The sequence below is a fragment of the Erythrolamprus reginae genome, chromosome 6 (genome assembly GCF_031021105.1).
Source record: "Erythrolamprus reginae isolate rEryReg1 chromosome 6, rEryReg1.hap1, whole genome shotgun sequence".
Lineage (NCBI taxonomy): Eukaryota > Metazoa > Chordata > Lepidosauria > Squamata > Dipsadidae > Erythrolamprus > Erythrolamprus reginae.
The window spans coordinates 15,008,254-15,023,528 of NC_091955.1; the positions used below are offsets into that span (position 1 = coordinate 15,008,254).

A 15,275-nucleotide genomic window follows, 5' to 3' on the forward strand; every position below is an offset into this window, starting at 1 on the left:
GTATGTGAATCAAGGATATAGAACTGTACTAATATTTAACATTCATATGTTTGCTCTTTCCTTTTTATATGTTTCTAGAAGATCCAGAATATGGACCAAGTGTTGATTACCTTAGTGTATCGCCTGAAGCATCTTTAGGTAAACATACAGAAGAAAAGATCTTTGAATGTCTACGGATGTAGCAGGATAGACAAAACAATACAAATCTTACGTTGTGTTTGCTGACTTGTCAGCAATTTCATATTAACAAATATCCTAGCCCTCAGAAGCTAACTATTGCTAGAGTTTGGAAAACGCCTCGAATGAGATTTGCATATTAGTGCTACACATACATTATGGGTGAGCAGTGTGGTCGGGCAGTAGGAAAAGCAAGTAGGATGCTTGGCTGCATAGCTAGAGGTATAACAAGCAGGAAGAGGGAGATTGTGATCCCCTTATATAGAGCGCTGGTGAGACCACATTTGGAATACTGTGTTCAGTTCTGGAGACCTCACCTACAAAAAGATATTGACAAAATTGAACGGGTCCAAAGACGGGCTACAAGAATGGTGGAAGGTCTTAAGCATAAAACGTATCAGGAAAGACTTCATGAACTCAATCTGTATAGTCTGGAGGACAGAAGGAAAAGGGGGGGACATGATCGAAACATTTAAATATGTTAAAGGGTTAAATAAGGTTCAGGAGGGAAGTGTTTTTAATAGGAAAGTGAACACAAGAACAAGGGGACACAATCTGAAGTTAGTTGGGGGAAAGATCAAAAGCAACGTGAGAAAATATTATTTCACTGAAAGAGTAGTAGATCCTTGGAACAAACTTCCAGCAGACGTGGTAGATAAATCCACAGTAACTGAATTTAAACATGCCTGGGATAAACATATATCCATTGTAAGATAAAATCCAGGAAATAGTATAAGGGCAGACTAGATGGACCATGAGGTCTTTTTCTGCCGTCAGTCTTCTATGTTTCTATTACTGAGATATGTTTTAGAACACGAGTTTCTTCCGATAGCATCTGGCTTACTTGCAGCTGTTTTTAATTTGAGGATGTAGTGATTAACATCAGAGTCACGATTCTGGATATTCTGTTTAGAATCTTTGCAGTTCAGTCAGAAATATTTTTCCACTTAAAGTATTCTGAGTCTTCATTCCTGATTTTTTTTTGACATGCTGCATCTATGTTTAAGCTATATAAAATTTAAATGAACAAGCAGAATACAACCACACTTCGTTTAGGAGATCAAAACTATGCTCACTTGTTCTAGCACAATGGAGAAATTTAAATTGTTCATTCGTTCTGAAATGGTACAACTCCCAAACAGCGGAACCAGTAATGGGTTCTAAATTATTTTGCTACTGGTTCTTGCACGCACGACGGCCCGCCGCCCCCTGCCACAACTGCTACCGGTTCTAAGAACTGGGCCGAACCAGGAGAAATCCCACCACTGATCAGAACCATATGCTATTTCTTGGGGTTTGGGTGAGGGGGAGTTTGGTAAATTGGCTCTTAGAATCAATGCAGCTGCATTCTTGTATAAATGCATATGTTTGTTTAGTTAGTGATACATATTTTTTATCTCTTATTTTAGCCAACATGGAGAAGGTAAATTCTTCAGGCACTGCACCTAACAAAGGTGACTGGATGTTTTAGTTACCCTGTTTTGCTGCTTGGGTTTCCACATACGTCTGTGGAATAGAGCATTATATTAATTTCCTTAGTTTGCATTATCAAATATATCTACATGCTTCTAATTTCTTTTTTGGGGTTTTTTTCTGGCTTCTGAATCTACCTCCCCCCCCCCCCCCCCCAAATTTTCTTGATGTAACTAAAGAGCAATGATATTTATTCCGTAGCCCTGTATTTAACATCTTTGATGTGGCTTTTGTATAGATTTCCAAAACTAGTTCACTCATGCCTCATAGATTTCCACTCACAGTCACTCATGCCCTCATCACCTCGAGGCTCGAGTACTGTAATGCTCTCTACATGGAGCTACCTTTGAAAAGTTTTCGGAAACTTCAGATCATGCAGAATGCAGCTGCGAGAGCAATTATGGGCTTCTCTAAGTATGCCCATATTACTCCAACACTCCGCAGTCTGCATTGGCTGCCGATCAATTTCTGGTCACAATTCAAAGTGTTGGTTATGACCTATAAAGCCCTTCATGGCACCGGACCAGAATATCTTCGGGACCGCCTCCTGCCGCACGAATCCCAGCGACCGGTTAGGTCCCACAGAGTCGGCCTTCTTCGGGTCCCGTCGACTAAACAATGTCGTCTGGCGGGACCCAGGGGAAGAGCCTTCTCGGTGGGGGCTCCGACCCTCTGGAACCAGCTCCCCTCTGAGATTAGGATTGCCCCCACCCTCCCTGCCTTTCGTAAACTCCTTAAAACCCACCTCTGTCGTTAGGCATGGGGGAATTGATACTTTTCCCTCCCCCTAGGCTTATAAAATTTATGTATGGTATGCTAGTATGTATGATTGGTTTCTAAATTGGGGTTTTAAATTAACTTAAATATTAGATTTGTTTACGTTGTATTATTATTGCTGTGAGCCGCCCCGAGTCTGCGGAGAGGGGCGGCATACAAATCTGATTAATAAATAAATAATGAATAAATAAATAATATTAGAAGCTAGAAGTGACTCACTGTTTACATAGAACAAAGCACTACAGGTTCGGTGCTTTCTTATTTTTATTTCTTTCAGCAGTTTAGAGTAGCATACACAACCTAAACTTGACCCATTGACTGGATCAGCAATAGTAGCGTGTGGATAACATTAATAGTTAAATCTTAAGATTTAAGGTTTATTAGATTTGTATGCTGCCCCTCTCCAAAGACTCTTGCAGCAAAAGTGGACTCACTCGGTGAGAAATGGCATAATTTCTTCTAAGTTTACTTTGGCAATATATGTATACAAAATTAAAGCTTTTGGTCGCGGCCTCAAAATATTCAAGGTTCCAATATTGAGATTCCTGTTGTTCTCTTTTGTCAGATATTTTCCTGGTAGTTGAGCTTTAGATGTAGAGAAGTGTTGTATTCTAGCTTTCATTTATTTGGAGAACTCTTCATAAACAGTTAAAACTGTATTGCACAAAGTTGATTTCATCATTTACAGAATCACCACTTGGTTTTGTAATCTTTTCTATGTATTATCTCTTTTTTCCTTCTCGCTCCTTTTACTTTTATCAACTGCCTTTGCTCCCTTGGTTCTCTTAGCTTTTCCGTCCATTGTCTCATATGAAATTAACTGGTTACTCTACAGTGGCATTCTACTAATTCAGCATTCCGTTGTTTTTAATCACCCACCACCACCATTCTGTTACCATTTTCTGCTTATTCTGTCCAAGTGCAGTAAAATGACGATCAGCCACAAATGCAGGTCGGATAGTAATAAATCTGTATTGAGATTCTAGAAAGAATGCAGAAAAGAGCAGCAAAGATGATTAGGGGACTGGAGACTAAAAGAACGGTTGCTAAAACTGGGTATGTCTAGTCTTATTCCAACATTGGAATAAGGCTTCCACATAGAAGAGAGAGTCAAGAAGAGAAAGTCAAAGCACCTAACGGTAGGACAAGAAGCAATGGGGGGAAACTAATCAAGGAGAGAAGCAACAGCTGGGGGAGCAATCATGGGCTTTCCCAAATATGCCCATGTTACTCCAACACTCCGCAGTCTGCATTGGTTGCCGATCAGTTTCCGGTCACAATTCAAAGTGTTGGTTATGACCTATAAAGCCCTTCATGGCATCGAACCAGATTACCTCAGGGACCGCCTTCTGCTGCACGAATCCCAGCGACCAGTTAGGTCCCACAGAGTGGGCCTTCTCCGGGTCCCGTCAACCAAACAATGCCGCTTGGCGGGACCCAGAGGAAGAGCCTTCTCTGTGGCGGCCCCGACCCTCTGGAACCAACTCCCCCCCAGAGATTAGAATTGCCCCCACCCTCCTTGCCTTTCGTAAACTGCTTAAAACCCACCTCTGCCAGCAGGCATGGGGGAACTAAGATACACTTTCCCCCTAGGCCTTTACAATTTTATGCATGGTATGTTTGTATGTATGATTGGTTTTTATATAATGGGTTTTTAACTGTTTTTTAGTATTGGATTTTGTTATACTGTTTTACTGCTGTTGTTAGCCGCCCCGAGTCTGCGGAGAGGGGCGGCATACAAATGCAATAAATAAATAAATAAAATAAATAAATAAACATAAAACTAAGGATAAATTTCCTGACAGAACAATTAATCAATGGAACAATTTGCCTCCAGAAGTTGTAAACGCTCCAACACTGGAGGTTTTTAAGGAGAGATTGGATAACCATTTGTTTGAATGGTGTAGGATTTCCTGCCTACTACAAGACCACCAAGGTCCTTTCCAATTCTATTCATTTCTATTAAATGTGTCAGTTGGTAAATAGTGTTGGGCGAACCGAACTTGCAAAGTTCGGGTTCGTGCTGAACTTTGCAGTGTTCGGCATCCCGAACCCAAACTTTTTTAAAAGTTTGGGTTCGGCATTCGCTCGAACGCCGCAAAGCGCCGCCGCCCAGGAGGAGAATGGGGAATCCCATTGTGGGATTCCCCATCACTTTTTGCTTGCGGTGCTGCCAGCAAAAGGCGGTGGGGAATCCCACAATGGGATTCCGGGGGTGGGGCTTTGACGTCACGGAGACTCCTTCCTGGGCAGTCAAAATGGGGAGGAAGGAGTCTCCGTGATGTCAAAGCCCTGCCCCCGGAATCGCATCGTGGGATTCCCCACCTCCTTTTGCTTGCAGCGCCGCTGCGGCTTCCTTTTCCGTAAAAATAAAAGGAAGCAAAAGGAGGTGGGGAAATCCCCACCCCCTTGTTTATTTTTACAGAAAAGGACGCCGCAGTGGCGCTGCTGCTCTTCGGGTTCGGCGAACACATCCGAACTTCACAGCAAAGTTTGGCCGAACTTGTCGAACTCAAACTTCGTTGGGTTCGCCCAACACTATTGATAAACTGTTGAAAGACTTAATGGATTTACTTGTATACAAATATCCAGTTATTTTGTTCAACTTAAAAAGTCATGTTACTTTCCCCTAAGAAATCCTGTTATGTAGACATTCTCGAGAAAATTATTTCCCTTTTTATACTACCTTATTGAAAAATACAGAACTTTGGAAGTGCATTAATTTTTAAGCAGATGCCTAGGATTCCCTTTCTCTGGCTGATTATGTAATATTTTTAAATGTTGAAAGCTATTGTTTTGCGTTTCCTAATTCTTGTAAGTTAAACGGGCAATTCTGGTGTTTTATGCTTTTACAGATGTTACTGTTAATGCTAATTTCATCACGTTGCAGTGTATATAATTCATAGGTTGTGTATTTTTCTTACAGAAATCAGTTGTCTGACGACGAAGAAGAAACCAAATCAAGTAAAAAAGGGAGTAAGTTGTTTAGACTGATATTTTCAAGACTCTCTTTTAATGGACTGCTCAAGAGATCCATGCTCTTTTTTATGTGGTTGTGTAAGTTACTGTATAAAGAGTTGTATAGCTCTGAATTTAATCAAATTAGTCCTCAGTAGTTAGGCCGAAATGCACATTACCCTCCTAAAAAGTGACATCCTATTATTAAGTAGTTGGAGGGAGGCAAAGGAGAAGGGAGAGAGAGAGCCCGTTTTTGCGCTGCTGGGATTCCCCTGAGGTTCCCCTCCATGGGAAACCCCACCTCCGGACTTCCTTGTTTTTGTGATGCTGCAGGGGAATCCCAGCAGGGCAAAAACGGGTGCTTCGTTGGCAACGGAAGTCCAGAGATGGGGTTTCCCAGCGAGGGGAGCCTCAGTGAAATTGCAGCATCACAAAAACATGGAAGTCCTCGAAACCCACCTCCAGACTTCCGTGTTTTTGTGATGCTGCGCTTTCACTGAGGCTCCCCTCAGTGAAATCGCAGGCCTGTTTTGCTCTCGATGGAATCTGCCGACGAAGCCTCCTCTGATCATGGAAGCGTGAGTGACGGGGAAGAGGGGAGTTTGGCAGACAGCCCAGGAGGAGATCAATCATCTGTATCATCCTTGGATTCTGAACAAGAATTAATGACACATCCATGCATGCATAGAGTGATAATAATAATAATAATAATAATAATAATAATAATAATAATAATAATAATTTATTAGATTTGTATGCCGCCCCTCTCCGAAGACTCGGGGCGGCTCACAACAAGCGATAAAACAATATTGTACAGGCACAAATCTAATATTAAGAAAAAAACTAAAAACCCTATCAATTTAAAAAAAATAAAACCAAACAGCACATACATACCAAACATAAATTATAATAAGCCTGGGGGAAAGGTGTCTCAAATCCCCCATGCCTGGCGGTATAGATGGGTCTTAAGTAGTTTACGGAAGACAAGGAGGGTGGGAGCAGTTCTAATCTCCGGGGGGAGTTGATTCCAGAGGGCCGGGACCGCCACAGAGAAGGCTCTTCCCCTGGGGCCCGCCAGACGACATTGTTTAGTCGACGGGACCCGGAGAAGGCCAACTCTGTGGGACCTTATCGGCCGCTGGGATTCGTGCGGTAGTAGGCGGTTCCGGAGGTATTCTGGTCCAATGCCATGTAGGGCTTTAAAGGTCATGACCAATACTTTGAATTGTGACCGGAAACTGATCGGCAGCCAATGCAGGCCACGGAGTGTTGTAGAAACATGCACAGGTGATGCACAGGTGACAACAACTGAAGGGTTATTACAAGAGAAAATGAGGCCACCTGTGCTTGGGTGGGACTGCTGTAATTAGTGCTACAGATAAAAATAACAGTGTGCTGGTTTAGCCTTGTGGCAGTTTATCTGATTCATTGTTTCGTCAAGATCGTGGTTTGTGTGCTGTTCAAGATTGTGTGTGGACTCTCTGGACTTTAGAATTGGACTCAATTTCCCAGTTATTGGGTGAGCAATTGGATTGCATTTAACCTGTGCTTTGTGTGTACCAGAAAATCCCTTTGACATTTAAAAAGGGAGCTGTTTCTGTTTTTCTTTTTATAAAAACTTTTGGGTTTTCCTTTTATCGTGTGGTGTGTGTCTTCCTGGACTAATTACCCTGTAATTACAGGTAGTTGAAACACGCCGGCAGAACAGTGGTAAACTACTAACTGTAGATTTGCCTCATCCAGCAATCAAAATATAATAGTGGCCCATCACCCACAAATCACAGCTCACAAATCAGGAGCTGCAAGGCTGCCTTAGAAATAGAAATAGCATTTAGACTTATATACCGCTTCATAGTGCTTTTACAGCCCTCTCTAAGCGGTTTACAGAATCAGCATATTGACCCCAACAATCTGGGTCCTCATTTTACCCCCCTCGGAAGGGATGGAAGGTTGAGTCAACCTTGAGCAGTGGTGAGATTTGAGTCCTCGGAGAAGGGCGGCATACAATTCCAATTAATAAAATAAATAAATAAAATAAAATTTGAACCGCTGAACTACAGCTAGCAGTTAGCAGAAGGAGCCTGCAGTGCTGCACTCCAACCACTGCGCCACCCCACCTCGGAACTGCAAAGCATCACGAATGCCGAAGCCAGCATGTTGCTGGTACGGCTTCCCTTGCCTTACAAGAGCTGTTTCCTTTCCATTTTGTCCTTAAAGAAAGAAAACATCAAATAACACGCATTCTGAAGCATAGACATCAGAGAGTTATTGTTAATGGCGAGTATTCTGAGCAGAGTCAGGTTACAAGCGGTGTGCCACAAGGGTCTGTTCTGGGTCCTATTCTTTTTAATATGTTTGTGAGTGACATAGGGGAAGGTTTGGTAGGGAAGGTTTGCCTATTTGCCGATGACTCTAAAGTGTGCAATAGGGTTGATATTCCTGGAGGGGTCTGTAATATGGTAAATGATTTAGCTTTACTAGATAAATGGTCAAAGCAATGGAAACTGCAGTTTAATGTTTCCAAATGTAAAATAATGCACTTGGGGAAAAGGAATCCTCAATCTGAGTATTGCATTGGCAGTTCTGTGTTAGCAAAAACTTCAGAAGAGAAGGATTTAGGGGTAGTGATTTCTGACAGTCTCAAAATGGGTGAGCAGTGTGGTCGGGCGGTAGGAAAAGCAAGTAGGATGCTTGGCTGCATAGCTAGAGGTATAACAAGCAGGAAGAGGGAGATTGTGATCACCTTATATAGAGCGCTGGTGAGACCACATTTGGAATACTGTGTTCAGTTCTGGAGACCTCACCTACAAAAAGATATTGACAAAATTGAACGGGTCCAAAGACGGGCTACAAGAATGGTGGAAGATCTTAAGTATCAGGAAAGACTTAATGAACTCAATCTGTATAGTCTGGAGGACAGAAGGAAAAGGGGGGACATGATTGAAACATTTAAATATGTTAAAGGGTTAAATAAGGTTCAGGAGGGAAGTGTTTTTAATAGGAAAGTGAACACAAGAACAAGGGGACACAACCTGAGGTTAGTTGGGAGAAAGATCAAAAGCAACATGAGAAAATATAATTTCACTGAAAGAGTAGTAGATCCTTGGAACAAACTCCCAGCAGACGTGGTTGGTAAATCCACAGTAACTGAATTTAAACATGCCTGGGATAAACATATATCCATCCTAAGATAAAACACAGGAAATAGTATAAGGGCAGACTAGATGGACCATGAGGTCTTTTTCTGCCGTCAGACTTCTATGTTTCTATGCTTTTATTCTTATATTGCGATTACTTTTTTTCCTTTTTCTTTCACGTACAAATTGAAGATTGGCGCTAAGAAATGTGGTTTGGGAGCCCAGAAAATGAGCAGCAAGAGTTTCAACGAGATAGAAAAACAAGCACAGGCAGTAGATAAACTGAAGGAAGCTGGCAAAGCAACACAGAAGGAAGAACCGCTGTAAGTAGAGTTTTCGGAGAGGGGCGGCATACAAATCTAATGAATTGAATTGAATTGTTTGGCACGTGTTGAATTCTCTCTTTACAGACTTAAATGGGTATTTGAAGTGGAAAATGTTTGAGCACCCTCTGATACAAGGGACTTTAGGGATGGTACCTATTTTACTTTCGTATCGGCCAGGGGTGTCAAACTGGATTTCTTTGAGGGCCGGATCAACATTGTAGTTTTCCTGCGGTGGATAGGGGGAGACCGGACAGATGCCTCCTGCAGCACCCTGCTGGCCAAAATGTGAGTGGCAGCCCCTGTGCTCCCTTGGCTGCCAGAGGCATTACGGGCTAGTCCTTTGTTATTTCCAGACTGGCCCGTGGGACAGATTTAAGCACCTCACGGGCCGAATCCGGCCTGTGGGCCTTGAGTTTGAAACTCTTGGTATAGGCTAGTGATGGCGAACCTTTTTTTCCTCGGGTGCCGAAAAGCATGCATCACGCCCACACCCATAATTCAATGCCTGGGGAGGGCAAAAGCACCTCCCCCCGGAGGTCCTCTAGAGCAGGGGTCCCCAAACTTGGCAAGTTTAAGATTTGTGGACTTCAACTCCCAGAATTCTCTAGCCAGCTATACTGGCTGGAGAATTCTGGGAGTTGAAGTCCGCAAGTCTTAAAATTGCCAAGTTTGAAGACCTCTGCTCTAGAGGCTGGAAATGGCTTGTTTCCCAACTTCTGGTGGGCCCAGTGAGCTCGTGTTTTGCCCTCCCCAGGCTCCAAAAGCTTTCCTGGAGCTGGAGGAGGGTAACAATGCCCTCTCCCATCCCTCCCCCCTCCCCGAGGCTCTCTGGAAGCCAAAAACACCCTACCAGAGCCTCTGTGCAAGGCAAAAATCAGCTGGCCAGCACACACATGCACATTGGAACTGAGCTAGGGCAATGACTCCCATACCAGCGGATATGGCTCCGCGTGCCACCTGTGGCACCCGTGCCATAGGTTCGCCATCACTGGTATAGGCCCTGGAACTAAGGCAGCATAATGGCTCAGCAGTTAAGATGCTGGGCTAGTAGGCTGGAAAACTGACCGCCCGGGTTCAAGACTTTGCCTAGTTCCTGCCCACCTCGTAATTCAGAATCATTCAAATTCGAGTAGATAAATAGATACCACCTCAGTGAGGAGATAATAGCGTTCCACGACATCATGCTGGCCACATGACCACGGAAGTGTATTCGGACAGCGGTGGCTCGTGAGCTCGAAATGAAGATGCCCCTTAAAGTTCAGCAGTGAGTAGGGGAATAAAATCCATAGTGACTCCTTTCCTTCCTGGAATTAAATAATAGTATGTCGTCATTTTTGAAAAACTGATCCAATAACTTAATAGGCTGCTTTTTCTACATACCCTGTTTCCCCGAAAATAAGACGTACCCCGAAAGTAAGGCATGTCAGAGGTTTTGCAGAATTTGCTAATATAAGGCACCCCCTGAATATAAGGCATAGTCAAGTTTACATACGGTACGTTGGAAAAACATACGGTACCATTCAAAGCTGTTCATAGCGGTACCGTAATAATGTGGCGTCCCCTGCTGGCCCCTTCCATCACTTTGTACCGTCCAGTACAGCAGACACAGTCTGCTGCTGTCTCACCGCCATTACAGTCTCCACTACAGTGCGTAGACTGTAGTTCCTCTGGTGGCCGGAAGCTGCAATAGCGGGAGTATACTGTTGTACCATATAAGTGCCGTCCTTTGTGTGTGTGTGTGTGTGCCATACTGACAGGTACCGTACCGTAATCAGTGTACCGTACGGTACACTTTCTTTGGGGGTGTCAGCTTTTCTGCCTGTGAATTTGTCTTATTTGAGAAATATAAGGCACCCCCCGAAAATAAGACGTAGCACAACTTCTGGAGCAAAAATTAATATAAGACAGTGTCTTATTTTGGGGGAAACACAGTATGTATGTACAGTAGACTCTATTTGTGAATAAATCTGAATTCACTTCATGAACAGTTGAGACTGAACAGAATTATAATAACATTATAACAGAACAGAACTATAATAAGAACATGCTTTTAATTATTTTAGATTACAAGGAGAAAATGGAGCAAACATTTACATTGTGTATTGTTTACTTCCTATATATACCTTTCTGTTATGTTCATGGATAGAATTGTAGTTAAAAAGAGCTCAATTTGGAAAAATAGCATGCGCTTTTCTGGATCAATTATGTAAATGTTTATCCAGGTTTCATGTCTACCAAAATGCACTAAGATTTCAAAATGGGATACAGAGTTATTCTTAATGACTTCACTTTTCTCCTTTTTTAAAAAAGTAATCCTTATTAAGGTTTTCTAGTTGAAAGCAACATAAAAACAAAACATACAAAATACAAAAAATACATAAAATAGAAACAAATATGGTATAACCACTTTTACAGCCGCCCTGCATACAAGTCTAATAAATTATTTATTATTATTATTATTATTATTATTATTATTATTATTATTATTATTGTCAGTACATTATTATTATTATTATTATTATTATTATTATTAAATAAGGATCAGGAGGGAAGTGTTTTTAATAGGAAAGTGAACACAAGAACAAGGGGACACAATCTGAAGTTAGTTGGGGGAAAGATCAAAAGCAACGTGAGAAAATATTATTTTACTGAAAGAGTAGTAGATCCTTGGAACAAACTTCCAGCAGACGTGGTTGGTAAATCCACAGTAACTGAATTTAAACATGCCTGGGATAAACATATATCCACTGTAAGATAAAATACAGGAAATAGTATAAGGGCAGACTAGATGGACCATGAGGTCTTTTTCTGCCGTCAGTCTTCTATGTTTCTATTATTATTATTATTATTATTATTATTATTATTATTATTATTATTATTATTATTATTATTATTATTATAGCATAGTTACCCTGAGTCACTTCAAGAAGGGCAGCATAGAAATCTAATAAATAATAATAATAAAAATATTTACGAATCACAATATAACCATTTAAATTTAAACAGTTGCTATTATTTATCCCGTTCTATGTTCAATAGATTGAATCTCTATACATTCAATATCTGTTTTTTCCGTTTTAATTATATAAACCTCTAATTGTATAGATAAAATGTGAGATTGAGAATATTTGCTATTTCTTTATACCTTTTATAATCAAATTTGAAATTTTCTGTTGTGATTCAACCACTTATACCAGTTATTCCAAGCATCATAGAATTCTGCATTTTTTGCTAAATCTCCATTGTTAACTTACACATCTCGTGCCATTCCAAACTTTTTCTAATAACCATTGACGATGTGGGGAGAGTATCATTTTTTCCACTTTATTACATTGATTTAAATGCCTGTTTTGCAATTTGCTAAAAATTCCTCCCAAAATAGGTTGGAAAAATTGCATCTTTCTTTGAAGAACTGTGTTCTGATATTTTTGATTTTGTTAATGCTGTCAGACAGATATAACAGTAAGTGATTTTTGTCTTGTAAATTAAAACTCAGAAGAATATTCATTGAAAGCTTTTGTAGCAGATTTGCATGGCTTTCAAGATAGGAATTAATGCCACAAAACTTCATAGTCAATTGATTTCTTCAGGTTCATTTGTCTAATTATTAATCCATTTCCATTTGCTTGTTATCTTTTTAATATCTCTTTAATAAATTATCTGGCAATCTTCCTTATTAAATCATTTTTATACATCTCCATGTATATTCCACACCATTACAAAGGATTCATTAAATATACCAGGAGTGAAATGCAAAACTAGTAATTTGTTATGAAAATCAAATAGATAGTATTTGATTCATATTATTTTCCTAATATGTGTATTCATAACCTGCACTATCCAACTGTTATGATTTATGTAGGCAACTGTTTCCTGCAGTTTGAGTTCAGAAACACTTTTTCTTATTATAGCTTTAAATTATCTCATATTCTGATTTTCACCATGTGTTCTGTTCCTCCTTGATCCTGTGACACTTTTCAATTACGTTTTTCCATTGTTGTACTCTTTATTACAGTGATCCCCCGAGTTTCGCGATCTCGAACTTCGCTAAACGCTATATCGCGATTTTTCCACCCGGAAGTAAAAACACCATCTGCGCATGCGCGCCCTTTTTTTCTATGGCCACGCATGCGTAGATGGTGGAGTTTGCGTTCCCCGCCGGGCAGATCAGCTGCTGGGTGGCTTCCCTGGGTCTTCCCCCTCTTGCTGGCGGGAGGGCGAGCGGCGGGCATCAGCGAGGAGCCGGGGTTTCCCCTTTGCGTGGGCGGCCGGTAAGACCCCAGCGCCGCTTCCCAGCTGAGTCCTGAAGCCAAACGCGGAAGTTCGCCTTTGCCGTTTGGCTTCAGGACTCAGCTGGGAAGCGGCGCGAGCGAACGGCGTGGGCGGGCGAAGGGCGGGCGAGCGGCGGGCGCGCGGGCAGGCAGGCGGCGGACAAGCGGCGGGTGGACAAGCGGCGGGTGGACAAGCGGCGGGCGCGGCAGCAGCGAGGAGCCGAAGATCGGTGTTTCCCCTTTGCGTGGGCGGCGGGGAAACCCCAATCTTCGGCTCCTCGCTGCTGCGGCGGAAGTAAAAACACCATCTGCGCATGCGCAGATGGTGTTTTTATTTCCGCACCGCTACTTCGCGAAAAATCGATTATCGCGAGGGGTCCTGGAACGGAACCCTCGCGATAATCGGGGGACCACTGTATTCCTTTTCCACTAACAATGCCCATTATAAAGTCTAATTAAATTTGAAATCCCCCTTCTAAACTCTTTGATTTTAGAAGTATAAGAAAAGGTATTTTACTCAGTTAAGCCATGTGCTTCTGGTTTATGCGCCGAAAAATATTACTTTTGTTTATACTACTAAGAGGAAAATTTTCTGGCATTCATTAAAGATATAATCATTTACATATACGTGGGCTTTTCTTTTTAGGGTATCATCTTTACGATTGGCCTACAAAGACCTTGAAATTCAGATGAAGGATGAAAAATTAAATGTGCCTGGTAAAAAGAAAACAGAATTAGAAAGACTTGGCATGGGATTCAGTAATAGTAGAAGGTAGGTATTTGATTCAGATTATCCATTTTCCATTGGATATCTCTTAACATTGGTAGTCCTTGACTTATGATCACAATTGAGCTAGAAATTTTTGTCGCTAAATGAGACATTCTTAAGTAAATTTTGCTGTGTTTTACAACCTTTTTTTGCCAAAATTAATTGAATCACTGCAGTTGTTAAATTATTAACGGTTGTTAAGTGAATCTGGATTTTTCATGTGTCAGAAGGTCGCAAATGGTGATCACATGACCCCAGGACTCTGCAATGGTCATAAATGTGAGTCAGCTTCCAAATGTCTTAATTTTGGGATGTTGCAGCGGTCGTAAGTGTGAAGAATAATCAGAAGTCACATTTTCAGTGCCGTTGTAACTTTGAACAGTCACTAAATGAATTGTGTTGTAAGTCAAGGACTATCTGTACCGGTTCTTGATCTCAATCATTCACATATTTTATTGTGTATATTCAGAATAGCTTTTATTTGTTTGTTTGTTTGTTTGTTTGTTTGATTTTTTTTAATGCCGCCCTTCTCCTTAGACTCAGGGCGGCTTTCAACATGTTAGCAGTAGCACTTTTTAACAAAGCCAGCATATTGCTCCCACAATCCGGGTCCTTGTTTTACCCACCTCGGAAGGATGGAAGGCCGAGTCAACCTTGAGCCGTTGATGAGATTTGAACCGCTGATCTGCAGATCTAGCAGTCAGCTTTAGTGACCTGCAGTACTGCACTCTACCCACGGCGCCACCTCGGCTCTTCAATCCAGAGACTGCTATTCAAATGCTTCAATTGTTCAAATAATTTTACTTTAGTTTAAGTATATATATACAGTGTTCCCTCAATTTTCGCGGGGGATGCGTTCCGAGACTGCCCGCGAAAGTCGAATTTCTGTGAAATAGAGATGCGGAAGTAAATACACTATTTTTGGCTATGAACAGTATCCCAAGCCTTCCCTTAACACTTTAAACCCCTAAATTACAATTTCCCATTCCCTTAACAACCATTTAGATTATTACTCACCATGTTTATTTATTAAAGTTTATTAAAAAAATATTTATTAAAGGCAGACGAAAATTTGGCGATGACATATGACATCATCGGGCGGGAAAAACCGTGGTATAGGGGGGGAAACCGCAAAGTATTTTTTAATTAATATTTTTGAAAAACCATGGTATAAACTTTCCACGAAGTTTGAACCCGCGAAAATCAAGGGAACACTGTATATATATAATAGGAGCCATAGGGGCACAGTGATTAGAATGCAGTATTGCAGGCTAATACTGCTGACTGCAGTTCGATTCTCACCGGCTCAAGGTTGGAGGAGCCATATTGCTGGGGGCAATATGCTGACTCTGTAAATTGCTTAGAGAGGGCACTATGAAAGCAGTAT

The 15,275-nt window shown here is 41.4% G+C and overlaps 1 protein-coding gene across 2 annotated transcripts in view; it reads left to right on the plus strand.

Moving 5' to 3' along the window:
- Positions 1–15,275, plus strand: part of ARFGAP3 (ARF GTPase activating protein 3) — a 57,590-nt gene that overhangs the window by 23,742 nt on the left and 18,573 nt on the right. Inside the window, exons 7-11 of one of the 2 annotated variants that reach the window (XM_070755304.1) lie at positions 79–138; positions 1,587–1,631; positions 5,354–5,403; positions 8,715–8,845; positions 13,766–13,891. In XM_070755304.1, coding sequence (XP_070611405.1) covers positions 79–138; positions 1,587–1,631; positions 5,354–5,403; positions 8,715–8,845; positions 13,766–13,891 — 412 coding nt within the window. The remainder of the gene's footprint in view (positions 1–78; positions 139–1,586; positions 1,632–5,353; positions 5,404–8,714; positions 8,846–13,765; positions 13,892–15,275) is intronic. The other variant, XM_070755305.1, reaches the window with a different exon arrangement.